Source organism: Enhydra lutris, unplaced genomic scaffold (genome assembly GCF_002288905.1).
Source record: "Enhydra lutris kenyoni isolate GAN:26980312 unplaced genomic scaffold, ASM228890v2 scaffoldscaffold7, whole genome shotgun sequence".
In the NCBI taxonomy this organism is placed as follows: domain Eukaryota; kingdom Metazoa; phylum Chordata; class Mammalia; order Carnivora; family Mustelidae; genus Enhydra; species Enhydra lutris.
In genome coordinates this window covers 44,314,006-44,341,675 of record NW_019154091.1, presented here as the reverse complement: position 1 = coordinate 44,341,675, position 27,670 = coordinate 44,314,006, and the positions used below count along the sequence as shown (strand labels likewise).

The window sequence follows — 27,670 nt, the reverse complement described above, 5'->3', positions numbered from 1 at the left end:
AAGGGGGATTGAAGGTCAAACATAATGTTACAGAGAGAAGATGGGTCCTACTGTTTGGAGAATGGTATAGATTTAACTGGAATGAGAGATTTTGTATTCATTGATTCATTTACATATTCATTTTGTAAGAGAACAGTGCTTTGATACTCTCTGATGGACAAGAAGAAAGCTAATATTTGTTTCCTAGCAAGTAAAATACATTTGATACCAAGAGAATTATGAATAGGAGTCAGACCTGAAGTGAATATTTGCATAGTTATGTAACGCTTCATGAACTGAGAATGCTGAAGTAGCAACTGTGTAAATAAACAGCTTTTGGATGGTGAGGAAAAAGGTCATTCCATTCTAAAATGTTTCCCATAAAAACTTTACCAGCCCCTACTAAGGAAATCCATGGATCTTTCTTATGTCTAAATGATTAGAGATAGCATGTATAATTATTAAAGAATGGGAAGAGATCAGGAATAGAATTTCTAGTTACATTTTTGATTTATTTATTTGACAGAGACAGACACAGTGAGAGAGGGAACACAAGCAGGGGGAGTGGGAGAGGGAGAAGCAGGCTTCCCACTGAGCAGGGAGCCCGATGCGGGACTTGATGGGATCATGACCCAAGCTGAAGGCAGACACTTAACTGAGTCACCCGGGCATTGCTTTGGTCCACAGCATATTTTACAGTACACCACAATTCATTTAGTATCATCCAGTATCTCTGAGTGAGGGGGTGCCTGGGTGGCTCAGTCAGTTAAGCATCCAACTCTTGGTTTTGGCTCAGGCTCTGATCTGAGGGTGAAATCAATCCTCTTATCAGGCTCCATGCTCAGGCGGAGTCTTGAGATTCTCTCCCCCTCTCCCTCTGCCCCTCCTGCTGGTGCTCTCTATCTCTAAAATAAATAAATAAATAAATCTTTAATAAATAAATAAATATCTGAGGGAGATGAATAATTATTTCTCATAATTTGGGGGTTATTACTATCAGTTGAAACAAAGTAACAGTGACCATTCATTTCAACATAGCTTTCATTTAATATATGTTATGTAAAAATACACATTAAATTCCAATCTAATGTCTTCAAAAGAGCACAGATCTTTTTTTTTTTTTTTTAAGATTTTATTTATTTATTTGACCGACAGATCACAAGTAGGCAGAGAGGCAGGCAAAGAGAGGGGGGGAAGCAGGCTCCTGGCTGAGCAGGGAGCCCGATGCGGGCCTCGATCCCAGGACCCTGAGATCATGACCCAAGCCAAAGACAGAGGTATTAACCCACTGAGCCACCCAGGCACCCCTAACAGAGTACAGATCTTAAATGTTGCTGATACTTGGTCAATTTTTTTTTCTCCTTAATGGGAACTAATATTCAGTCACATTACTGAATTAAAATGTTGTTTATTTAAAGTTTTGCATTTTATAGCTTCATTTGAATAATAAAATGCATAGCTAGAACTAAAAGATTAAAAGAAAACAAAGCTTAAAGAACAGTTTATTCAGGGCTTTAAGTAGAACATTCTGCATTGCTGTACTCAGCACTTGAACTTCTGTCTTTAGCGCACTGTTCTACTTTCATTGTGCTTCTATCATCGGCTCCACTGGTTTGTTCTTTGCTGTATCATTGGGAAATCTTGGACTTCTATAACTCAAATTTTGAGTTTGTTGCATATAGTTATTAAAATAAGTAGGTCCAAGCACAGTATTTTTGAAAATGAGTAATTAAATGAATGAATAAACCAACTAAGCATTTTGGGGAAATTGTATTGTATATTTACCAAGTCTTGACTGAAATCATTCAAAGAAATCACTGTAGGAGAATTTAAGGAGGTTAGGAGGTTAAGCAAGAGAACAAATTTTTAAACAATTAATTCCCAAACAATTTGATAAGCAATATAAACAAGAAGTCTGGCAATCCAGAGAAATGCTTAACTGACTCTAGCAAAAAATGGAGAAGATTTAGAGAAGATATTGTATTGAGAGATGCTAAGAGTATTTTAGTATCTTTAGATAGCAGGAAAATGTGAAAGTCAGGATATCACCAGGCACTAGCAGATACGTTGGTATGGTATGACCATGAGTGCATTGAGCAAATAATAAAAAAGGAGGTTGAAAAAGCAAGTGAGGGGTCAAAAGTGAAAGGTTTATATGGTTTTCTATTTGTTATTTATGTATACAATGCAAAAAAATAATATTTAAATTAAATATGGAAAATGATGCAAAGGGAGGGTACAGATGGGAAAGATGAACCCAGGAGAGAGGTAAGTATTCAGAATTCATACTACAAGGTTGTTTTAGAGGTCAGCTAATTTTTTTACCTCAAGTATGTAAGCAGCCAAGGGGAAATAATAACATTTAATGAATGTTTACTATGTCCCAACCACTGTTCTTAACACTATCAGTCTTTTGGTGTTTTTAAATAGCTTTGAGTCTAGAAAACATTTTCCAAAAATTATTTTGGCTTTAAAAATCAATATTTTCTTTATTAATTTTCAAATTTAAAAACACAAACTTTCTTAAACATTTAAGTTTAAATTACATATCTTATACCCTTTATAAAGGTATCAAATTTTAACAATGGCTTTCAGGGAGGGAAGTCTTTGATTACTAACTTCCCAGTTAGAAATCTAATGCTCTTAAACATTTTGAACTTCATTTATAAATTTAGTATACTCAATTTTCTTTTTAAGTTACTCAGTGGTCTGTCTTGACAGAGAAAATTTTTTTTTATTATACCTGGCACATAATACTGTAAATATTTTGTTTACTCAACTATTCCATGACTTACAAATGCAGTACCATTTCAACTTAAAATCACAAGCCTATTTGATGACTTGGTTAATTTTTGGTCTTTTGTTATTCCAAAGACCAAATTCTCTTAAATATTAAAAAAAAAAAAACAAAAAACCTAAGGTAGTATACATACAAATATAATAATAATTACTACAGTTTAATTCTCTCAAATATTTCTATACCTTATAAATCTAAGGAATAAATGACACTTTCTCAAATGTACCAAAATCTTGATAATTGTTAAAATTTGGTGGTGGTATGTGTATATAAGGGGGCATTTGGTCACAGTCCTACTATCTTCTCTATTTTTACAGATGTTTGCACATATTTATAATAAAAATATTAAGATGCTTTGTCATTAAAAAAGCAAACATGATATCCCAAACAATCTTGGAACTACCTTTCTAGCAATTTTTGTGTTGCTTTCTCTGCTTGATTAGGTTTCCTAGCCACGAGACTGATTTCTGGTGGGGTTCTGACCAGTTGAGACCTGGTTTGTAATCTAGGTCAATGGTTTCCAATGGAGGGAATCTTTCAACCCATGTTCCTCAGATTCACAGTAGAAATTAGATAATTTTTCAGACTGACAGTGGCATTCTGCTACATCCCTTCATACCTGCCTCCCAACTCCATTCCTGCCCTCCCAGCTCCCTATCCTCCTGCGTGCTGCTGTGTCACTCAAATAAATTTTATTTTTCTCTGGATCTTAAAATATGTAACAGACTTTCCTTCTGGCTCTGTAACCACTAAACTTAAGAGAAATTCTGATTCACATACATTCTTGCCCTAATTACTTAAAGATTTTAGTTATCAGATCACTTGTCACTCCCTCAACATCACTTACATCACAATTTTTAGTGATTTCACTATCCATGTAGATGAGTATTTCAGTATCCTGGACTTAATTCTCTTAATCTCTTTTCTTTGATGATTTTATCTCTACTATCAGTCAATCTCCTATTAAATACTTGACTTCATTATTATCAGTGTTTGCAAGCTTTCTTTAATTTCAATTTCAGGCATCTCACACTCCAACCACCACCTCCTATTTTTCTAGTTCTCTGACTTTAGTTATCCCAATGCTTGCATCTTTTTGTCTATATGGACCTCTATAATTCACCAATTCTTTTACTCTCTTCAATCTAATTTATGCCCTCAGTTCTGTCCTTACACAAATTAAGTTTCATGGCTTATTATTCTAAGTTATAAATCATTATACTGTCTGTCTTTTGCATATACCTTCAATTCTCTTGCCTCCCTAGTTTCATGATGTGCTATGGTAAGCAACATTTTTTTTTGTTAAATCCAGCACTCCGTCTATTTGGGCAAGGAGAAAACCACACATCTTTCTAGTTGTCCCTACTTTAAATTTATAAGCAGTAATTTCAAGTGAGTCCACTGTTCTCAAACTCCCAACACTTTCTGCCCCATTCAAAAAATGATTTTGTTTCCTTCACTACAAAAGCAACTATCATTCTGTCTACTCACATACATATTCCCATCTATTTTTTATTTCTTCTTGTTACTGTGCACGAACTCTGTGTGCCAACCCTCTTGTGCCATAGATCCTAATTCCTCTTATTACTCAAGTCCTTTGCATGAGAAATTTCTCCACTTTCTCTTGTCTTATCAACATCACCCTCTTTTTCCACCAGCATATAAAAAAGCTGTTATTTCTCCCATCCTAAACAAAACAGAAGAATAAACAAAATAAAACAACTCCTCTCGAGATTTTAATACTCAGCTACTTCAGCTACTAACCCTTATCTCTCAGCATAACTCCAAAAGTTACTATCTCTGATATTTCTAAGTCTTGAGTCTATTCCTACCAGGCTTTCACCTCCATTCACTGAAACTATTTTTTCAATGACCTTCAGTGATCTTCATGGTGCTAGTCAGATCTCAAAGTTACTTGACCTATTAGCAGCATTGGACACAGTCAATCATATCACTTTTACTTTTATACTTTCTTTAGTCTTGTAGGATTCAGTACTTACTTCATTCATCTTTTACATCTCTGACTCCTTTTTAGTCTTATTTTGTTTCTGCCTTCTCTCTTCGGCTTTTAAATGTTGGCTTGACCACCACATATTTGGATGTCTTTGCCTTTCTATCTGCTCTCATTCTCCCATGATATACCCTACTATTATGCCTTTAAACCTCATCTTTGCATTGATATGATAATTCCCTCATTTTCATCTGTAGTCCAGATAAAGATGTTCAGTAATTATTTCAGATTTCAATAGGTCCAAACTGATCTCTAGATATCTTTTTCCCACCCTTAGAACCTGTCCTCCTGAAAATCTGTTCTTTCAGTTATTCAGGCAACAATCGTAGTAATCATTATTTGTTTCTCTCATGACCCTCAGACAATCTATCAGAAAATTTTGTTTACTTTACTTTTATAAATAAACCCAGAATTTAGTGATTTTTCACTCCTTCTACTGCTGTACCCTGATCTGAGCCACTACAGTGTTTTATCTGAATTATTGCATTAGCCTCCTAACTGATTTTCTTGTTCCTGCCGCTGCCCTTCTTCAATCGATCCTTAACACAACAGTCAGAGTGATTCTGTTAAAATATAAACCAAATCATGTCTCTTATCTTCCCAGAACCGTCTAAGGACTTCCCATTTTACTTAAATTAAAGCCAATATCCTAATAATGGCATAGAAATTTTTACATAACCTGTTCTCACCTTTCCCCCTTCCCCTCTGACTTCATTTCCTATTATTTTTCCCCTTGCTCAGGTTAATCTAGCTACACTGGCCTCACTGTAGCCTCAGAAAGCTACACTGGTTTCTCTCTAGTACCCCAAACAAGCACCTCAATGCCTTTGCATATGCTGTTTCCTCTTCCTCATATTCTCTTCCTTAGACACCTAGCCATCCATTCTATTACTTCACTGAGGTCTTTTTTCAAATGCTACCTTTTTAATAAAGCCTTTCCTTGCTACTCTATCTTAAAATTGCTCTTCCCCAACCCTCGTATTCCTTATATCTCCTAATTGTTTCATTTTTTTCCTAGCATTTATCAATATCTTATAAGTATATATCTTATTTCTCTCAAAAGCTATATAAAGAAGGGTAGGAAATTTTTTCTGTTTTATCCATTGCTGTATCCATGAATACCACAACCTGATTTTTTTCCCAAGGAAGGTGCTTAATAATATTTGTTTAATAAATAAATTCTTCCTGTGAGCTAGGACCACAACTTGCAGATGCAAGCCTGATACCTGGTTGGATTCTCTGTGTCACAAGGTTGTCCAACTCTATGGTCCCAAATCTTATCACATTACATGAATTCTCACAATGATCCTGTGAAAATAAATGTTATTATTATCCTCATTTTAATGGCTGGCAAAAATTGGTCTTATAAAAGCTAAGTACCTTGTTGAAAGTCAGACACCTAATAAATAGCATAAGCAGGATTTGCATTCAGGCACAGTGAAATAGATCCTAAACTGTGAATTATCACCCTATGAGTTAAGAAAGCCAACACTTTCATATGTTAAAAATAAACTCTTAATCTCAGGAAACAAACTGAGGGTTGTTGGGAGTGGTTGGGAAGGGATAGGGTGGCTGGGTTATGGACACTGGGGAGGGTATGTGCTATGGTAAGTGCTGTGAATTGTGTAAGACTGATGACTCACAGACTTGTACCCCTGAAGCAAATAATACATTATATGTTAATAAAATAAACAAAGAAACAAGCAAAAAACAAAAAACCCCAAACTGGTTGCTTTAGAACTACAAGTTCCAAACACATAGAAACGTAAGTTTTTCTGACACTGATAATAAAATAAAATTTGTTCTGTTGGATATTTTATATAGAATAAGAGTAATGAATTTGATCTTTATCTTTTTAAATTTTGTATTTATTTTTATTTCTTAAAGATTTTTAAAAAGGTTTTATTTATTTTTCAGAGGCAGAGAATGGGAGAGCACAAGCAGGCAGAGGGAGAGGGAGAAACAGCCTCCCCACTGAACAAGTAGCCTGATGTGGGACTCAGTTCCAGGACTTTGGAATCATGACCTGAGCTGAAGGCAGATGCTTAAATGACTGAGCCACCCAGTCGTTTAAGTTTAAGCCACCCAGTCCTATTTTTTAAAAAAGATCTTATTAATTTTATTAGAGAGAGAGGGGGGAGAGAACATGAGTTGGGGGGAAGGGGCAGAGAGAGTGGGGAAGGCAGACTCCCCACTGAGCATGGAACATGAATCAGGGCTCCATCCCAGGACCCTGAGATCATGACCTGAGCTGAAGGCAGATGCTTAACCAAGGTACTCCTTTTCTTTATCTTATGAGCATTATCTTGATCTTATGAGCATCCTGAGCCACCCAGGTACCCCTTATCTTTATCTTATAAAGCATCAATGAGAATTATTGAATTGGGTAGATGAAATAATAAATAACAGCAGTATTCATCAGGAAATCATAATGTCCTGAGCTAAGGGTTTAGTGGAGATGGAGAGAGGAGTATTGACTCCTGAGACATTTCATAAGTGACTTGGTAGATACAAAGGGAGATGGAGGAAATTAACTCAGATATGTAAATAAATAGTTTAAAAAATCACTAGGAAAGTATGTCACAGCATGAGTAGCTGGATGAGCCTGAAGAAAGGCTGACATCAGGAGTCAAATTTCTATTGGCAGTGAACTCTAGATTTAGTATGTACTGTAAAGTCAAAAAATGAAAGGGCTACTACATTAGATTTCTGAGTTTAAAACTTTGGATGAAGAGCCATCCCTAGTGATGAAAAGATTTAATCTGTAGTCATGGAAAGTGGTTGTAGAAGTGTGAAGGAGCTAAAATTTATTGGTAAAATAGGATGTGAAGGGCGCTTGAGGCATTTTTACCTGAATTATCCATTTAGAAATGAAACTGTCCAGAATGGTGGCAAGATGTGGGATGGTGAGAAATACTACAAGTGTGTCCCAGAACTTTTCCCACTTACGTGGTTTTCCCATTTACACTTAGATGAAATTTAGATCACAGAATTACAGATTTATGTCCGCTTGTCTGATAACATACTTCAGTTGGGGAGTGCTAATTAAAACGTTCTTATACTATCCTCCAACAAATGAAATGTCATCATTTGATTAAAAACTAAAAAGAAGAAAGATAAAAAGAAACATTTATTAAAGCTAGGGGTTATACAAGCCCTATTGCCTAATTTTGTCACTTCATTCTCAAAAAAAATTTCAATTCTTCCAATTATTGATTTATTCAATGTATATGTACAGAGTAGTTATAGGTGTCAGGTCTCATGCTAAGTACTTTTGGTTAAGTATTTTATTCTTGTTTTACAGATGAGGAAACGGAAGCTCAGAAAGTTTAAGTCAGTTATCCGGAATCAAAAAGCTTGATGTTTCATAGCTGTATCACTAGTCTCTTTAATATAAAATACCAAAACTGGTGGGATACTGTTATCCAGAGGTTGGAGCACAACTGGTCCTAACTTTAATGTATGTACAAAAACAACAAATGACTTCTTCAAGATAATCATTGCTAAGTATCCTGGGTAGAGGAAAGAGAAAAGAGAAATGTGCAATCATCCCTTGTCATTAATCAATTGTCCAATGGGAAGGAATTGCTAACTGTGACCATGGAAGTGAATCCTGTATAAATGTCATGTTTATCATTCATTATACCTCAAGAACAAATTATCTCACTGCAGTCACATGCTTAGTAATAAGATTTATTATAAATATTTAATACCAAAGGAATAAACAATTTAAGATTTATGGCCTTAATAATGGAAAGAAATAAGATTACGGCCTTAATAATGGAAAAATCCAAGATAACCACCAATCACATTTTCTTCCCTAGTTCATGAGATGTTTCAATGAGTTCCTATCTTTCTCAGATGGTCTATAATGCTTTCTTAGTGTGGTAGATTTAGCAACACAGAATCCATTCTTTTCCTGTTATAAAGGGTTTGTTTATTTATTTAAGTTTTTAATTTTAGTTATATATTTAGTATATATTTAGTAAAGTTAACATACAGTGTTCTATTAGTTTCAGGTGGACAATACAATGATTCAACAGTTCTATATGTCATACTCAATGCTCATAGTAAGTGTATTCTTATTCCTCCTCACCTGTTTCATTGGTTCCCCATCCACCTCCCTTCTGATAAGCTTTATTTTAAATGTGTACACTCAGTTGAAGTTATTTCTTTTTTTTTTCAACAAGAACATTTTTTACTTGAAACATACTTCAGAATACATGGGTCTAAAAGGGGTTCTTTAAGTTCTTTGCCTTTTAAGTTCTCAACTTCTTGCAAGAGTATAATTTTTCATTTGTAGTTCATAACCTAATCCTATAAAATAACCAAAGGACCAATGAAAATTTTTACTCACATTTTCTTCTTCTGAACTGTGCTAACAGACAAGTGAGTGATGTGAGTGAGATAGAAAACATGTATCAACAGGCAATCTGTGAATGTTGCTAGATTCCTTTGTCTGTTAAATTTCTCTGATACTAAATGATTCACATATTCCCAACTTTTTCTGACACTTAGAGTGTTTCAAGATACTTTGCTCAACAAGTCTCTAAACTAGTTTATACAGTGACTTTTGTGCTCCCACTTCCACCCATTTCAGAGTCTGATATTAAAGTTTTATTTTAAATTTTAATTGGAATAAAACAAAGAAAGAACAATTGTAGGAATGAGGAGTCAAATATCAAGAATCCAAGATCTGAATTCTATATAATTATTAATTTGTGATATGACCTTGTGAACTGGAATTTTGGGGATACTAAATGATTAAACATATATATCCTTTGGATGTACTAAATATATATTAAGGACCTTGATAAGTATGATCTCAATTTATTTTAACAATAATTCTGTTAAGAATAATTACATTTCTTTTACAGACTATGAATAAAATCAGGAGGTTAAGTAATTTTTCGAAGACCATATAGCTAACAGAGACCTGAGGTGGAATTACTACTTAAGTATGTTTTCCCCCAAATCCTATTCTCTATTATATTATTCTGTTTTCTATTGTTCTTTGTTCTGTTCTTCATTATCTGTGAGTAGGTAGAAGGTCATAGTGGATAGGGCACAGGGTCAAATTTGGCTGTTCTACTTAATAGCATTACATACTTAGCCTCTTTAAGTACTAATTTCTTCACCTGAAAAATGGAGATAATGAAGTTGTTGAGAATATATCAAAAAATGACTAGTATAGTATTTAGGATTAACTACATCATTTCTACTTGTAAGGATAAAAAAGTATTGAAGACAGATGGTTAGAATTCTTAGTAATACTCTATAAGTCACAGCCATACTAGAGTTGATAAACCTAGCATTCTGGTTTTTATAGCAGAGAAAGAATAGTAAGATATTTTAAGATGAGTCAAGTCACTATCTGATCCCCAATTCTGTTTCTGAAGTTCCTTGATCCTGGTAGCAGTTCTCTGGACAACTGACACAACAATTTTAATAGTGGAGAAATACACTGAACTGGGCTTATAATCTGATCAAAGAGGATTTGAAAATCACTGAATGGACTGTTTAAAATTAATTTGTTGAGACAACAGTGTTGAAAAATAGACTCTGACATCTGTGGTAACTGCCTAAAATAGCCAGGAAGCTTTAAAAAAAAAAATCGCTTAAACCATGTTTATTATCATTTGTTTATATTTTCTATCCCTTTTGCAAAAAAGCTACAAATTATGTATATAATAGGCACTCAATAAAAACTTAGGGAACAGTTGTATCAAAGAATGGATGACTAACATAATAGTCTCTCTTTTCTTAACATACTTATGCACTTTCCTGCATCTGTTCACTGAAGTCCGTTGGTCTACTTGTGCAGTTACCCCCACAATGTTTAGTTACTGGAGCTCTAGATTTAAGTCTTGTGAGATTTTCAGAATAATCAATCAATTTATGTCAACAGTTTATTGAGCAGCAGCCTCTCCAAGAGTGACAGCAAATTTTACTTGGAAGAAAATAATAGAAGTTCCACCCTTTTGGTAAATTAACACCCTAGGAAACATAAGTACACAGTGCCCTAATTTAAAAAGGAAAGTGACATGTACATTAGGATTCCTCCCTTTAACAATTTCAGATCACTAAACCCAGGCAAGATAAAATTTATGTGGCGTATCTGCCAAGAGCGGTAAGTGTTTCAGGCAGACTGTCAGATCCAGAGAAGATGAGCATTATTTGTGCAAGCTGTTCACTTGTCATTGGTCAAAACGGAATCATACATGCCAAAACAAAAATAAGAATTCTAAGTTATTAAACATGACAAGTATTTGATTGAAATATCCAAGTCTGGATTTTGCTGCAAAAAGCCACACATATGAAGTTCTTTAGCCAAGGAACACCAAAGTAACTGTCTTTCTCTTGTAACTATAGTAATAACAAATGAAATAGAAAATTGAGTTGGAAGAAAAGCAAGAAAAACCTCTATTCAACCTTTTCAAAGAGGGATCTTTTGATGAGTAAACACAGAAAGTAAAGTTGAGCCTGAAAATAAAGGACTTACTCAACAGCTGATAAAAAACAGAACAATAACAAAAAACTACCAATCTTCACAGTCCAAAACAAAAAACAAACCATCAACTGAATGACAACAACAACAAAAAACAGTATAGGAGCCAGCAAAAATCAGAAACTGCTCAGTAATTCCCCCAAAATCATAATCGTAACATAGAAAATTGTATTTTAAAAGACAGTAAGTAGCCGCTTACTAAAGATTTCCCCATAAAACACTTCTTGTCAAATCATTAGGTACAGCCTTTTATTAAAATTTTTAAAGATTTTATTTATTTATTTGAGAGAGAGAGAGGGAGGACAAGCAGGGGGAGGGGGAGACGTAGAGGGAGAGTGAGAAGCAGACTCTCCGCTGAACAGGCAGCCCCACATGGGGCTCAATCTCAGTTCGCTGAGATCAGGACCTGAGCTAAAGGCAGACACTTAACTGACTGAGCCACCCAGGTGCCCCTGTAGGCTTTTTATTTTTACTCAGGGTTTTAAGAAACAGCATAGTTAAGTCAATAAAAAGCACCTCACACTGTAGACACAACCATCGTTAACAACCGAAAGCTTAAAAAAAAAAAAAAAAAAACCGATAGCTTTTCAAAAACTTTATTCCAGACGATCATATTTATCTGTAAGTCATTAACTAAACTTCCCCCAATTACAGAGAGGTAGGGAATTCCATTTTTTAAAAAGAGCAAAAGTGATTATGAGAGTACCAATGGGAATTTACTTACTGAATATAATTACTTCAGTATAATATAGCTTATTCAGTATAATATGACTTGATTCTCTGCTGTTTTAAGTACAGTAGTCAAGATAAGTTAGCCTGTAGGCAGCATAAATGTATGTGGTATAATTATTATTTTAATTCATTCAACAGGTACTTACTGAATGCCAATTATATGTGCTGTGTGCAATATTCTGTGTTAGGGATGTATGATTAAGATAGGGCCTCGCAGGGGCGCCTGGGTGGCTCAGTCGTTAAGTGTCTGCCTTCGGCTCAGGTCGTGATCCCGGGGTCCTGGGATCGAGCCCCACATCGGGCTCTCTGCTCAGCGGGAAGCCTGCTTCCTCCTCTCTCTCTGCCTGCCTATCTGCCTGCTTGTGATCTCTGTCTGTCAAATAAATAAATAAAATCTTTAAAAAAAAAAAAAAAGATAGGGCCTCACAATCCGGAGAGGGAACATAGGGTTTTATCTAAACTAAATCTAGTCTCCCCTTCACAACTGAGAAAAAAATCAGATTTTGTCCAAATAGCAAAATCTTCAGGGAAGATGACCAGTTTAGGGGTATATTTGAATATTCTAAACCAATTAGGTAAGTCAATTCACCTGATGGCCATCTGATCAAGTGATTGTCTCAGGATAGTATGTGACCCAATTCCCACAAATGATGAAAGAAGTTAACTCTGTTATGAAGATCAGAGGAAAATTTTTCTTGTTGAAGAAGGATTAGTCCCTTTTCTTTTGCTGCCTGGTGTCATGTATGGATGTGGTATTACCTGTGCCAGTCTCCTTATAACCGTGATGTGAAGTGGACTAAGAACAAATAAACACACAGGATGACAGAGCAAAAAAGACAAAGAAACTGGGTGTATGACAAAATCAGTGAGCTGCTGCTATAAAAAACTCTGAAACCGCTCTACTAATGAACTTCCTGTTATGTGAGATTATTAACTTTTCATATTGTTTAAGCCAGTTAAATCAACATTTTTTTTTATTTGTGGCCCAAGCTATCTTAAAGAAAAGGTAAATGGTGAAGTAAACAAAGTATGTACTCCACTAAAAATTGTATCAGCAAGTGTGTATAAGGGCTGAGACATCTTCAAAGATGATAAAAATTTGAGCTGGGTCCCCAAGGATTCTGGGCAAACAACAGGGCAACTGAATTTCAGGCAGAGAGAAATACCATGTACAAAGCCACAAGGGCTTGAAAGAGCTTGGAAATTTGAATAACTACTTGAGAATACAAAAGATATTGTTTGGAGGTAGAAAGTCACACAAAATGGGTGTGGGAAGCAGGCAGAGTTGAAATTATGAAAATCTATTGCAAGGTCATATTAAGGAAGAACAGATTTTTTTTTTTTTCAACATCTAAAAATTCTTAACTCTATCAGTAAGAAAAAGCTGATTGTAATTATGGAATTACACTAGCCAGCTGTGGGTTACGTTGTAACTAGAACCTACTTTAAGAGTTAGGGATCAAATTGTATTATCTGAAGATTATACCAAGAACAGTGTGGAGGATGGATGGGCCCAAAGTAGGTAAGAATGGAAGTGAAAAAACAAACAAACAAACAAACAAACCCCAAAAAACCCAAAACAAGAAACAATTAGAAAGCTGTTGTGATCATGCAAGTAGGTAATACTGAAGACTTGAACTAAGGTGTTACCCACCTTAGTGGACAGAAATAGAAAAAGGACAAATTTAAGACATATTTATAAGAAACAATAGCCAAGTCTTAAGGGCTGATTGAATGAGGAAGTTTGTTGGTAGGAATAATGCCTCCCAGATTTTCTGTGTCGGATATCTTGGTAGTAGCTGTTAACCAGGCTACTACATATAAAAAAGGAGGTTTGGATATAGTGAGTGCAAGGATTGAATGAGAAGGAGAGGATAGCAATATTTAATTTAGTTTGGGACCTCTTGGGCCAAGATACCAGTTGTACACCATAGCTACATAAATAAGTTAATAATGAGCCATCTAGGTAAAATGGTTTAAAAATATACCCATTGGTTAAATCTCTTGGAAATACTAACAGGATAATTGGACAAAAGACATTTTTAAAAGATGTCTGCCAAAATAATGATTCTATTCCAGTGGTTGGGCAATTATCTTTTTTGTCTATTGAGATCAATCTTAGCTTTTGAAAAGAAAGCCAATTAATATATTTAAGAGTGAGTACTGGTTTTCCTTCCATGTCCTCTTTCTCTACAGCTTGATGGTCAAATTTCTTCAGTCCTATATATTGCTTTACCTCTGTGGCAGACACTGCTCTGGATTTACCAGATCAAACAGCGTTTTGCTTCTGTATATAGACATATATACTGGTCTGCTTTCCTATTTTCCCTTGAATGTAGATGGAGTCTTGTTACTGACTTTTGACCTATGGAATGCAGGCAAAAGAGGTTATGTGCTCCTTCTAGACTTGGCTCCTGAAAATACTTTTGACATGATGTTCTGGTCCTCTTTTTAAAAATCTGGATCAAGGTACAAGGAATCTGGGTGAGAACTCCAAATTCAGGGGATGACTGAACCATAAGATGGAAGCTTGGCAAGTACCATCAATATGCAGATACATTCCCATTCTGTTACCAGTCCAGATCTTTCTCCTGCTCTTTAGGATTCTATATCCAATTGCTTACTGGGTATTTTTACTTAGAAGGAAACTAAAGATGGATTTTGCTTACATTTTATTATTGCCAAGTTCTGGCCTGGAGTACACGAATTTATTTTCTAACTCATTTAACTTGATGAAATGGGTTGACTTGAATTTCATTAGCATATTGCTGGCTTAATTAAATAGTGTCTTAGAGAAAACTGAGTCTTGGTTTTATATAACATAAAGTCTTGGTTTTATATAATAAGTACTGAAAGTTAAGTACAAAATGAGTCTATTAAGTAAATTACTCAGGAATTGTTTTCTTATCACTCGTAGTTTAATAGTAAAACTAAGTGAAGAAATTTAATGTTTTAGGAATGAATCAGGAACTACAAAAGAAAAATTCTGGGAAAAACCCTACTGTTCCCTTCAAAATTCCTTCAATTATATAATTTTTTTTGGAGCTTCCTCCAAATGCCTATTTATTAACATTATAATTGACAGCAGTTGTGGGTTATGCCGACACCTAATAGCAAAAACTTTGAGTATTAGATATAAAGTTCTCAATTTGGGATATTGTCTTTTTCTTGTTTTGCATTCAAGTTAAGGAGAAGTCACCACTTTAGTGTACTTGAATGAGTCCCTAATCATTGATAGAAAAACAAACAAACATTCTGTGAATTCCTCAAGTTCTACTTTTCTTAGAAGTGGGTGTTGAATTGGAAAGAGACCTGAAGTGGGCATGAGATGTCATGAAAAAAAATATTTTAAACTTAATTCTTCAGCTAGCTAGATGATTGTAACTGGATGAATCACTGAATTTGTTGATATCCCTTTCTAGGTGAGAAAAAAAAAGAACTATAGCATTTGTAAGGTTCCATTTGACTCCCAAATCCTGTAACTCTATGAGTATTTATTATCTATTTGTTTTGGAGATCAAATTCAAATATTATTAGAAGACAAAGATAATTACTAGTATTAAGGTCATATTAAGGAAGAATAGATTCCTTTTTGTTGACCATATATTTTGTTGGCTAAAGTAAACCTGTAGTCTGAGAAAATATAAATATTTAATAGTATAAAGCTGTTTTTCAAGTCCTTAACCCAAATCTCCACCATGAACTATGACAGAGGAAGACTGATATTACTATAGGAACACCAGATTACTATCTAAGGAAGCAGTGATAAAATTGCATGTAGCTGTTGTAATGAAAAATTGCTGGAGAGTGGATTAGAAAGTTCAGTTCCCAAATGCCAGATCTGGTGCAAGTTCCAACATTTGAGGTCAGTATGTATGCACAAAATGATCACTTTTATAACTCTTTACTTTTTTTTAAAACAAGATAGAAAAATTTGAAGAGTACATAATTTAAATTAGGGATAAATTTAAGGTGGAGCTTTATTACTGGCTTTTGTATTGATTTGAGGTAGAACTTTGTATGAGATTATAAGATTCTATTTTCATATATTTAATAAAAGAAATAACACAAATGATATACAAAAAATTAATTTAAAATTGTATTCTGTTTTTAAAGATCTTTTTATGAAAAGAACTATATAAAACCTTTATCCCATAGAATAGAAATAAAATAAAAAAAACAAAAAAATCCCCAGCTGTTCCTATATTGTGCCTCAACTAGAAAACTATGCTAATGGATTTTACAGATTATTGCATAAAATGTAAACTTTCTTAAAAATATCCATCACTCGGGGCACCTGGGTGGCTCAGTGGGTTAAAGCCTCTGCCTTCGGCTCAGGTCATGATCCCAGGGTCCTGGGATCGAGCCCCGCATCAGACTCTCTGCTCAGCGGGGAGACTGCTTCCTCCTCTCTGTCTGCCTGCCTCTCTGCCTGCCTCTCTGCCTACTTCTGATTTCTGTCTGTCAAATAAAAAAAAAAAAAAAAAAAAATCTAAAAAAAATATCCATCACTTTTTCTCAGGTTGGTTGAGGCAGAGAATAGCTATTGTTAGCTTAGTGAATTGCTTATTGTAGAGATTTTATCCTGTGTATACTTTTCTGAGAACAGTAAGGTGAAAGATGATTATAAGAGATCAATATTAAATGACAACAAGACATATCTTTCCTTTAGAAAAGAGTGAAGCAATAATTTATTATTCATTACATTGTGAAAGTAAAACGTTAGTCAGTAGTAATATAATGATTCTAGAAGGTAAAGGAGAGGCTTTAAAATCTTCTATTGATTCTGTATCATGCATGCTCTATTACACTGTGATAACTCCCTGAAGTACAGCTCTTTACTCTTTCTTCAGGGAGTGTTTCAGATCTCAAAGTAGAGAGAGCATTTACCTCCTCTGTATATTCATTTGTATGCCTTCATCAGTATTAAACTCTGGCAGAATGGGAGTGCATGTTTAGGCTTTTTTATTGACTTGATGGCCAGCCTTGCCGCTCTACCTTGTAGTTGTATTTGGAATGGATCACCATTAAGTGGACAGGATTTGTTGTCCGTTTTCTCCCTCACCTACCCAGGGGATCTTCCCTGCTGCCTGGCTGCTAGCTGTCGTGTTGTTATCCTGTCAGCTTGTTTAGGCAAGGACTATTCTGTTTTATCCTTCATAGTTCAACAGGGTCTAGTATCTCAAGATTTGTCACATAAATGAACAAACGATCATCTAATTCATCATGAGCAGTATGTTCTAAATATATATATATTTCCACATTAGAAAAAAATTCTAGGAGGGAATAATACTTAACCTAAAGCATTGACTCACTGATGACAGAACTTCAGGCATCAGGAGAAAGGATGATTTAGGAGAAAGGATGAGAGGGAGGCCAGGCTGGGGCCTTTGGTCCACAGGAAGACCCACACCACTGCTGTCTTCACACAGATTAACTCCGAAGACAAAGGAGCTCTGGCTAAGCTGGTAGCAGCCATCAGGACCAATTACAATGACAGATACGATGAGATCCGCTGCCACTGGGGAAGCAATGTCCTGGGTTCAAAGTCAGTGGCTTGCATCGCCAACTGGAAAAGGTAAAAACTAAAAACTGCCCACCCAACTGGGCTGAGTGGACACTGTTGAATATTCTGTATATAAAATAAAAAGTTCTCTTTCAAAAAAAAAAAAAAAAAAAGAAGGGATGAGAAGGACATGTGTGACTTCAATCATATGATGCAAAATTTCCACATTATTTCACTTTATTTAGAGCAGTCCTTGATTTGAGAAATCTACCCCAAAATCTAGGTAAGAAAAGTTTGGGACAGAGAGCTTAGAAAATGAATGGGGAGATTTGGCGTCATCTCAATTTTATGAGTGGCATCTTAAAGCTCTTAGGATTTGGTCCTTTAATACTATTGCGACCTTGGAAAGAAAGCCCTTGTGGTTCCAGAAATACCATTGCCTTAAGTCATTCAGTACCAGCAAACACTGATGCAACAGCTTGTTCTTTGGGTCCTAATTCCTGATTTAGATTAGTCCCTGACTTCTGCTCACATTTTCTCTCCAATCCAGTTTTGACTTCACTAGTGATATCGATTGCCTAATACCTGATTGGGTCAATCTCCTGGAATTGCTCTAAAGCCCTACCAGCTCTGATTTGGCATCAAGCCTGATTGACTGTTCAAGCAGCCCTCTTCTGCCCCCTTCTGTCACAAGCCTGCAAGTGCACAGCTGGGCCCTGGTAACTTGATCCTAGTTTTACTGTGAGAACAAAAGACCATCAAGTGTATCCACTTAAGTTTCCTCAGCAAGGTAGTAGCTGACTGAAAAACTGTGGAGAGTAAGACTTCATTCAAGACTCGATGAAAGAGTCCATTCAGTGAAGGGCCCAGGGCTAGTCACGTGTCTGATGCCTCCCTATACTGACATAGTAGAGGATAATGTTCTGCTTTTTATATTAAACATTTGAAATGAAAATGAACATCAGAATAAACACTGGTGCCTAACAATTCCTTGTATCTCTACTTTGCTATGAAATGCTTGAGTTATTTTCATGGGCAGAGTAATGTCAACATGAGTAACATTTCTTGAAGCAGAAAAACATACTAAAAAATGAGAGTGACTTTTTTCTATTAATTAAAGTGCTTTACTAGCAACTGAAGCTAGTAGATGTTGTCTGCCATACATATGTGTGTGTGCTCCCTCACTCTCTCTTAAAGAAAAAATAAAGCTATAGGAAAAATATCATCTAGCTTTAAAATTCAGATTGGATTTAAACAGCAGCAACTGTATAAAGGGAAGATTTTGAGGATGATGACAGTTAAATTGCACTCATAAATAAAAAAAACTTGACAAAGACTCGAATTTGGCTGAATTTTAAGTGGAGGTTTATATCAATTACAAGGTAAGAAATCTTCCACTTCTTCTAATGTTGTCCCATAGAGAGAAGTTGACAATAAAAAAGGTATCCTATCCTATTTTATCTTACCAGTAAAGACGATGGGCAATCTGGATGCTTTGCAATGAACGGTGCAATAGGAGTTGTACCAGAGGACTTTCAAGGTTCCATTCAAACTTGACAGCCTGAAGTAAGAGATATAATTAATTTACACTTCTCAGTAACAAAATTCTAGCAGAATACAAAAGGCCTAATGAGGTTTATGAAAAGGCAAAGGAAAACAGCATAAACGTTTTAACAGAATGTTAAAATTATATTGGATATTTGATTATATTAGATATATGATAAGATAACCTTATTAGCTGGTGTGTAACGTAGCACACACACATCACAGTTTGGATTTGAGAAGTCTCTTTCTCATTTATGCTTTAGTATCACAGGATAATAAATAAGAGCAGATGGTTGGTGGAGTTCAACCACGCCTAGAAGGAAAATCCTGGTACACACAAAAATACAGAGTATGATTAGTGTCCTAGATATAAGAATGACATTATTCAATAGTAGAGACTTCTCCTCTTAGGGGAATGAAATTAATGCACATTCAAAGCCTTAACTGAAATCACCAATTGATACATCAGTATTATCCTGCAGAACCTGAAACTTTAGAGATTTCAGAGCTGATTGGTGCTACCCAAGTCGACACCTCTCCAAATCTTTTCCCTCATCTCTACTGTGAACAGGTCCTTATGATTTTCTAGGAAACCCAACCTGGTGGAAAATACAGGCAGTAATGGCAGCCCCTAATATCCTTATGAGCCTAATTCAGATTAGGTACTTGGCAGGGGCTTCCCCGTCCACAGGGAGTACCTGGGCCCCATCATTCTTCCAGAAATCTGAATACATTTGAAAATGAGAAACAGGCTCTCTTTATAAAAATTTCCTTCCCTGTTTAAGATGCAAAGCTTCTATCTTTAGTTGCTCAATAGCCATTTAAGTCACACACAGCACCCCCCCCCACACACACACAGAGTTCAAGCCAGGTTTTATACCACCGTACAGACAGCACACAAAAGTGGGCACAAAACACATTCACATACACACCTGAAGAAATACTTCAATATGCTGACCATACTCAAGGATGGGAAACTTTATGAATTCCTAAGGTGCCAAAAATGATTTCAGCTAATTTGCATAAACTCTTAGTGCTGTCTGAATGTATAAAGACCATAATGTATGTTCTCTTAAGCTGCAGCCATGGCTTGCTTTCACTTACTTGCTAATACTAGCTGACCAGGTCGTAAGTTGTGTTGATGCCCTAATAACATATCACAGGAGCACACGAGCAAAAAATAGCTAGCTCAGAATTTATTTCCATGCTTGTCTTTTTAGCTTTCCTTTTAGATTTCCCTATTGTTTCTTCTTGAATAAATACTTGTTGCTTTTAAATTGCTTCACTTGTTTCCAGACTCCCTGTATCACTCTGTGCACTGGTACAATTTCCCCCTCACTCCTACTTCACCAACTAGGAGGCTGGCAATATTTCTGGTGCACACTGCATTATTATGAACTGTTCTTGGAACCTACCCACAGAGTGTTGACCTGCGGTTTGCTGTAACCTCTGGGTCCGGGTCTAAATTATTTTCTGGCTATGAACAACATGTTCTGTTTTTGTTATGGACTTAGAGTCCTGTCTTATTTCTTTAATATATCCTGCATAATTCTAACAATATAATACATAACAAAGTAACATACTTCAAGAAAATATTCAGTAGGGTAGAATTTTGTGTGTTTCAAAAGTTTTTATGTGCTTCAAGTTTTGAAGTTAGGGGAGAGCATGGGGCAAATTCCGTAATAAATGTTTTGAAAATTCTTCCCAGTTTTATTTTCCAGTCATTTTTTTTCCATCCCAAAACATTCTATTATCTTCATTTTTAATTAGGGAGTCGTTGCTGCACTTCCTAATTTTACTTCTGTGTATTTGCTATGTTGGGTTCTGTGTGCGTCTTGTCATATGAATTTGGATTTGCAGGTATATGGCTCTCAGTGGTATCCCTGGTGGCGAGTGCATTGCTTATGTATTCTGACTGCCATTTTCAAATGGGTTTAGTATACATAAAATTTTGTAAAAACTTACTTTTTTGATTTAGGTTAGATAGAGCATGCTGCCAATACTCATGAATCATGAGATGAAGTGTTCCTACAAGTTTGATTAATTTTTATTTGCACTACACTAACCTGAAAAGTATAGAAAAATCACAGCTGTGAAATCTGTATAAGTAACTATATGGTATAGCTATTTCGAAACCAGCTTTCACTTTAGGAGTCCTTGAGAGAAGTGCATATTCCATGTGTAAAACAAGTTCTCTGTCCTAGGGGTACTGGGGTAGCTCAGTTGGTTAAGCAGTTAAGTGTCTGACTTCAGCTCAATTCATGATCTCAGGGTCCTGGGATCAAGCCCCACATCAGGTTCTGTGCTCAGCGGGGAGTCTGCTTCTCCCTCTGCTCCTTCCCCCTCCACCCCAATTGTGCTCTCTCTCTCAAATAAATAAAATCTTTTTAAAAAAGTTCTCTGTCTTAAATGTTCGAAAACTAAGTCACTTGGCATTTAAGATATCTTGTAATTACAATCTGACCTTTCAGATAAGAAAACATCAGAGTTAATAAACAAAACAAAAACCGAAAAGCATAAAAGTCGCTATATTAGAACTACCTATTCAGCCCTCATCACATAGTCAACTTGGGAAAACAATATTATTTGTAATTTTGATATTCAATCATTTACATGGTCATTTGCAAGATATCTGGTTGTTTCTATTTCAAAATATTAACAACGAATCAGTCTTTTCTCATATTTCTATATTTATGTGGCCATATTATTTCCTAAAATAACTCCAACATTGTGATATTTAATGTTGTGGCTCATATGCAGTATCTGTTGGCAGAATTCAGGTATTATCTTATAAAACCACTTTTATAGATTGATAATCAATGTTAGAATGGTCTAAGAGAAAGGCAAGAAACCCATATATTATGAGGAGCTGCTTAGGAAAGACTATTTTCTAAGTAACATTCATTTTATTTTTAATTGTTCTACATAGTTAGATGGAAAGATTTCATCACCATTATTTCTATATTTTGCCCCAACTCTAAATAATAATTTTTTTTTTTTTAATGTCCTCTTTGGCTCTTACAGATCATTTCTGTAACTATCAGTTTGGGCTAAAGAATGTCTATGTTACCTATGTTGACACACGAGCTATAATTTAGTCTCTGGCTTGCCCAAATTACAATACCACTTTATATAGTCTAGTGTTGACTTATTGGAAACTCTTTTTAGAGGATTATTAGTTAAAATCCTAGAATCCTTTGGAAACTCTGCTGTTCTTACCTGAACTAGCTGTGGGAGATATTCCAGTAGTTCATCATTCAAAAGGTTGTCTAATTGCTGAACAGCCACTTTACGAATTTCTTGATCTGGAAAACTAACACAAAGTAAATGTATTTATTAAGCTATTAATGGCATGGAGTAATCTATGAAAAATGTCAGGGAGAAGAGGGAATGAATTCTATCCCCAGCACTTAAGATAAAATCATAATCTCACAATCAATTAAGATGACTATTAGCACCAACTTATTATTTTCCCACATTCTGTATTCTCAGGTGGAATGCAATAAAAAGCCTTTTCAACTAGATTTTGGAAACTTGGGTTTAAGTCAGAAACTGCCAGCTTCCTTGTCTATAAAAAACCATAGGATATCTAAAATCTTTCTAAAGTATATGAAAATCTTTGCTTATCATTTAGCAATGCATTTGTTAAGTAAATTATTACCAGCTAGAGACCTGATGGTTTATATGATTAAAAAATGGGATATAATATATTTAGATGAGTTTTGGCCAGATCATAATGAGAAACCAGAAATTTAATAAACAAAAGTACTTTCATAAGACTAACTCTTACCAGGATATGAAGACCTTGAGGGTAACTGTGCCTTATTCATTTTTGGACTACAAATGTCTGTTTTAAGGTTTAGCACCCATTAGACACTCAATAAATATTTGTTACTGAACTAAATTCATGGAAGTATTTAGTATCTGAATATCTACCCTCAAAACAATTAATCCTCAAATGGGCTCCTCAGGCTCCATCATCTTGCTTCTACCAGAAGAATTAAATATAGTTATCTCCAAGATCCTGGCAAGTGCCTAGAGATAACTTTTGGCACCACACCGTTTTGACATGCTTTTGACATACTGCTTTGACAGGATTAGCTATAACTGGGCTTTGGTAAGAACAATTAATTTTAAATAAGTTTTCAGAAAAAAAAATGATATGCCTAATTTTAAACTTGAAGGAACTACTTATAGTAACTGAAACTGGTTGAAAAACAAGAAAAAAATAAGCAAACAAAAGTCAAATATCCTTGTGCATGGAAACAAACTGAATGCTTTCAACCAATCAAGTAAGAGCTCTGAAGACTGGCTCTTAATATTAAGGAGGTTAGGAAACTTTGGAGTCTTTACTGTCCAGTCTCTTCTGCATATCAGGTTACTCAAGAGTGAAATGAATACTATGCAGTTACAGTGTCAAGGAAAACTGGTATTACTTAGTATCTCTCAACTGTCCTTAGCAGTTTGAAATGTAATGTTTAAATGTAATGTTTTACATATTTTTCTTAAATTAAACTGAGCATTTTAATTGCAACAAAAATTTCACTTGCATGGTTATGCACTCGAAACCCTTATTTCTGACCTGCAAATACTTTTCCAATAATTTTCTCCCTTCAAACAATCCAGCAGTAAGACCCAGCAAGAACTGCAGTCCAGACACATCTCCTGAAGTACTGCTAAGGTCAGAAGATCCCAGCATAGCATCAAGTGCAGGTAGAGAGCAGAAAGGGTGCAATAAAAATGCAAAGCTAGAAGAAGGTCAGCTTGTTTAGCACACTGAGACTACTTTCTCCTAACTAAATGTGATTGATTCTAATTTATTGCTCTCAATTACTAAACCATTTGTCTGAAGCCTGTAGACATCAAGGACAGTTTGAGGACAGTTTGAAGTCTTAGAGGGAATAGTTACTCGAACATTTTGCTGCCTAAGTGATGAGGTAAGTCAGATAGGAGTCACCCATGCTTTCTTTTGTACTTATTTTACCTTATGGATATGAATGACAATAGAGAAAGAAAAATAGAAACAAACATCACAATAAAATAGAACTCTTTGGTGAACACTATACCTCTAATTGTGTATTTATTTCCAAATACTAGAATGTAAACTCCATGAAAGCAGAAAATTTTTGCCTGTTTTGTTCATGGGTGTGTCCCAGCTGTCTCCAGATTGGTAAATATGCTCTACATTTTAGTTTGCAGAATGTCTAAACTGAATTCTCTTTCCACCTAAAACATTTCTTCTGCTAGACTTTTCTCTCGTGGTCTGTGTTACTATCTTTCTCCAATCATGCAGGTGTAAAATTTTGAGTCATGTTTTCCCCCTTTTTTGCCCTCTTCATTGAATTTTCTACCCTTTCCCATCTGGCAAAATTCGATTCATCTTTGAAGTCAAAACTCAAGGACCAGTTTATCGGAGGAGGTGTTCCAGCTCCTTGGTAGCCCCCTGTAGAGTTTATCACAGTCTTCTCAGTGGGATTCTATATTATGTACTTGATTGAAGGCAGGCTCATTCATTATGAATCCCTGATGCAAGCACAGCTGAATAATAAGTTCCTAGTAGTCTCTTCTCTTCATATCTAATCAGTTGCCAAGTTGGGTCGGCTTTTTTTTATCCTAATGGTACTCTAGCATTATGCTTGTTTTCAGTTTCTTCTGTAACTAGCTAGTCGAAGCCACAATTATCTCATGCTGGTACTAACATTTTTCGTAGTAATACCTTATAAATTCCCTAAGTTATTTCTAAATTCATTTCTCATAAAACATTAAATGGGTTTCTATTTCCAATATACCTCTCTTAGTCCCATACTGCTTATCTAGATAGCCAAGGCTAGATGAACATCAGATTTTTCTCCTACTGTAATACTGACTAAACTGCTTTGGCTCACTGGTTATTTTACTCTGAAAATGTCTTGTGCATTCTGTCCTTTGTGGAACAGCTTTTCTTTTCTTGTTAAAGTTCCAGTCCTCCTTCAAATGTGGTTCAAATCCTCTTAAAGGTGACTATCCCAATCTTTACTAATCACTTTTCTGAACTCCAAGGGTGTTGACTGGCTGACTCCACTGGGCAATTAAGCTATGTTAGTGTTTATTAGAATTTATCTTTTTTTATATATGTGCCATCATTCCTCAACTAGTGAATAAATCAACTGAAGATAAGAATTGTTCAATCCTCTTTTTTTTTTTTTTTTAATTCTTAGGATTTAGCCCCATGCTCCATTCTTATTGGGTCATTAATAAAAATGCATTGATCATGATGATAGTAATCAGAAAAAATCATACTATTGGGCCCATTTTATTTCTTGCTGTGCTCTGAGATAATTTACATTGGTAGCAATAGATATAACCCAAAATACCACTTATGTAAGTCCCAGGTTTTTAAAATTTGTTTCCTCTCAGTCAAAAGGGTGAAAGAAAAACAAATCTGAAGGTAATGAAAAAGAAGGATGTATTCTTTTTTTTTCAGACTCCTTCAGGAATAGAACAGACACTAGTTATATCTATACAGCCCAAAAGAAAAATTATATATTTGTATTAATATGTGAAAATGTTGGGAAGAACACTTTTCACATTAATGGAAAGGAATAGATCTTTTTATTCACTACTCTTGCATGAAATTTAGGAAGAAATTGGAAAAGAAATTGCTAAGAGACTAACCACATGACATCCTGGGATGTGACTAAGGCCTAACAACAGTAAAGCATATCCAAATGTAACTTTCATTCGATTATTTTAGGAAGAGTTGGCCACATTTAGAGAGACGTTGGAAGTGTTACTGAAGCTCCTGGGAAATGTGTCCCTTCATACATTATGGCAATATATAGCAACATGTATTTTAAAAAATCTTTAAAATTTGATTATTCTTTGATCTAATGATTTACTTTTGGGAATTTATCCTAAGAAGATAATCAGAGATATGTGTGAGGTTATATGTAACTGTAAATAACATGAATGTCTAAAATAAAAGTTAAATGAGCTATGACCATATAACAGAATACATGTAGTCTAAAATATTAAAAGGATATTTAGTGATATTAAAATATAATGAAAAGTATATGCCGTATAATACCATTTAAAAATGTGCCTATTTCTCCATAAGCTTGATAAAAAGATGAGAACATCAAAAATATTAATACAAAATACTTGAATGGAAATTTCATGGATGATTTTAGTTTTCTTTTTTAAGCTTAATTTTTAAAGTTTTTCAAACTTTCTATATGAAAGTTTCATTGGTTACTAAAATATAATGATTTTTTTAAAGTAAGGCTCATTTAACTAATTATGAATATATATGAGTAAGTGTAAGTTCATTACCAGCACTAGAAAAAAGCTCCAAATCACATGTTCCTTTAAGAATAAACATCACTGTGTAAAAGAACAAGTATTATATTTTTTTGGTTGACTTAAAATATTCTTTTAGCATAATAGGTCCATATAGGGATCTCTGCCTCTAGAGAATTTCTGCTTAATACCTTTTCAGGGCCCTGACCTCAGGCAAAGATCAATGGACAAATATATTCCACCAATCTTGGCATTTCTTCCCTGTGATGTTGTCTGAAATTGTTTAAACATTCTCTTGGGGCATAGTTATTGGCATTTCATGCTCAGTAACGCATTCCTCAATGTGGTGAGAGCTACCCATATTTTCTGAATGTCATGTGATATTTACATACCGAAATGTCATATATGACAGAAGAACTGCAAAGTATTTTGAATTTTCCACAAGTCAGGTTATTTTACTTTCCAATGACCTGACTTTCTTGAAAAATACACGTAATTCCTGCCAAAAATAAACCAGTGATTCTGCTAACCTTGGTAATACTGATTACTAGAGGCATGGGCCTTATACCTTGAGACTGCAGAAGAAATGAAACTATCATTAGAAAATTTATTAGGCTGATTTTAACAATGCCCTCATTTACTTGAGTTTGTGAGAAACTTTCTTATACTCATTCAGAAAATAAATCATTTACAATGCAGTAAGTGGCAATCTATTGGATTTGAGATATTAAAAAGATACAAGGTGAGTAAAATTCTATGACTTGGAGAGAAGCTCATGTAAGGTGAGGATTTCCATTTATTAAGAATTTTTAAAAATAAGTGTAACAAGAGTTCATGTGAAATAATCACTTCTTTAAGGTTATTCATCATTTTTTAACCATCCATTTAAGTAACTTTAGGTTATTTAATTTACTTTCCAAGCATGTCTGAATAGAGAGCAAAACCAAATTTGGTCAAAAGCAAAATATCAGACTGGCTTACTATTCAGTTTATATGAGTTTCATGAACAATGATTCTATCTATTCAGGACTTGTTTTCCTCTCAACTGGGCTAACAGTTGTGTCTTTGGCATCTGTTAAAGGACATAATTCCGCAGCTAAGATAAATATAACTCTGTACAATAATTGTTAAGGAAATATTTAAAAATTGTACATAGTCTATTGTCTAATGAGTTCATTTAGACACAAAGAAAAAAACTATTTCTCAAAGACTAGAATTGTAACAGTTAATAAAATGAATCTAAGACATGTGGCTAAAAAACTGAAAGTGAAAAAATTAAGTAAAATGAAAGCAACTTCAAGACAAACATTTTCA

The 27,670-nt window shown here is 34.9% G+C and overlaps 1 protein-coding gene across 2 annotated transcripts in view; it reads right to left on the bottom strand.

Moving 5' to 3' along the window:
• The window catches only part of LOC111142170 (phosphatidylinositol-4-phosphate 3-kinase catalytic subunit type 2 gamma), a 338,397-nt gene that overhangs the window by 174,711 nt on the left and 136,016 nt on the right, over positions 1–27,670 (bottom strand). For both annotated transcript variants that reach the window (XM_022495171.1, XM_022495170.1), the window contains 2 exons: positions 22,298–22,391; positions 19,000–19,094 (listed from right to left, as the gene is read on the bottom strand). In XM_022495171.1, coding sequence (XP_022350879.1) covers positions 19,000–19,094; positions 22,298–22,391 — 189 coding nt within the window. The remainder of the gene's footprint in view (positions 1–18,999; positions 19,095–22,297; positions 22,392–27,670) is intronic.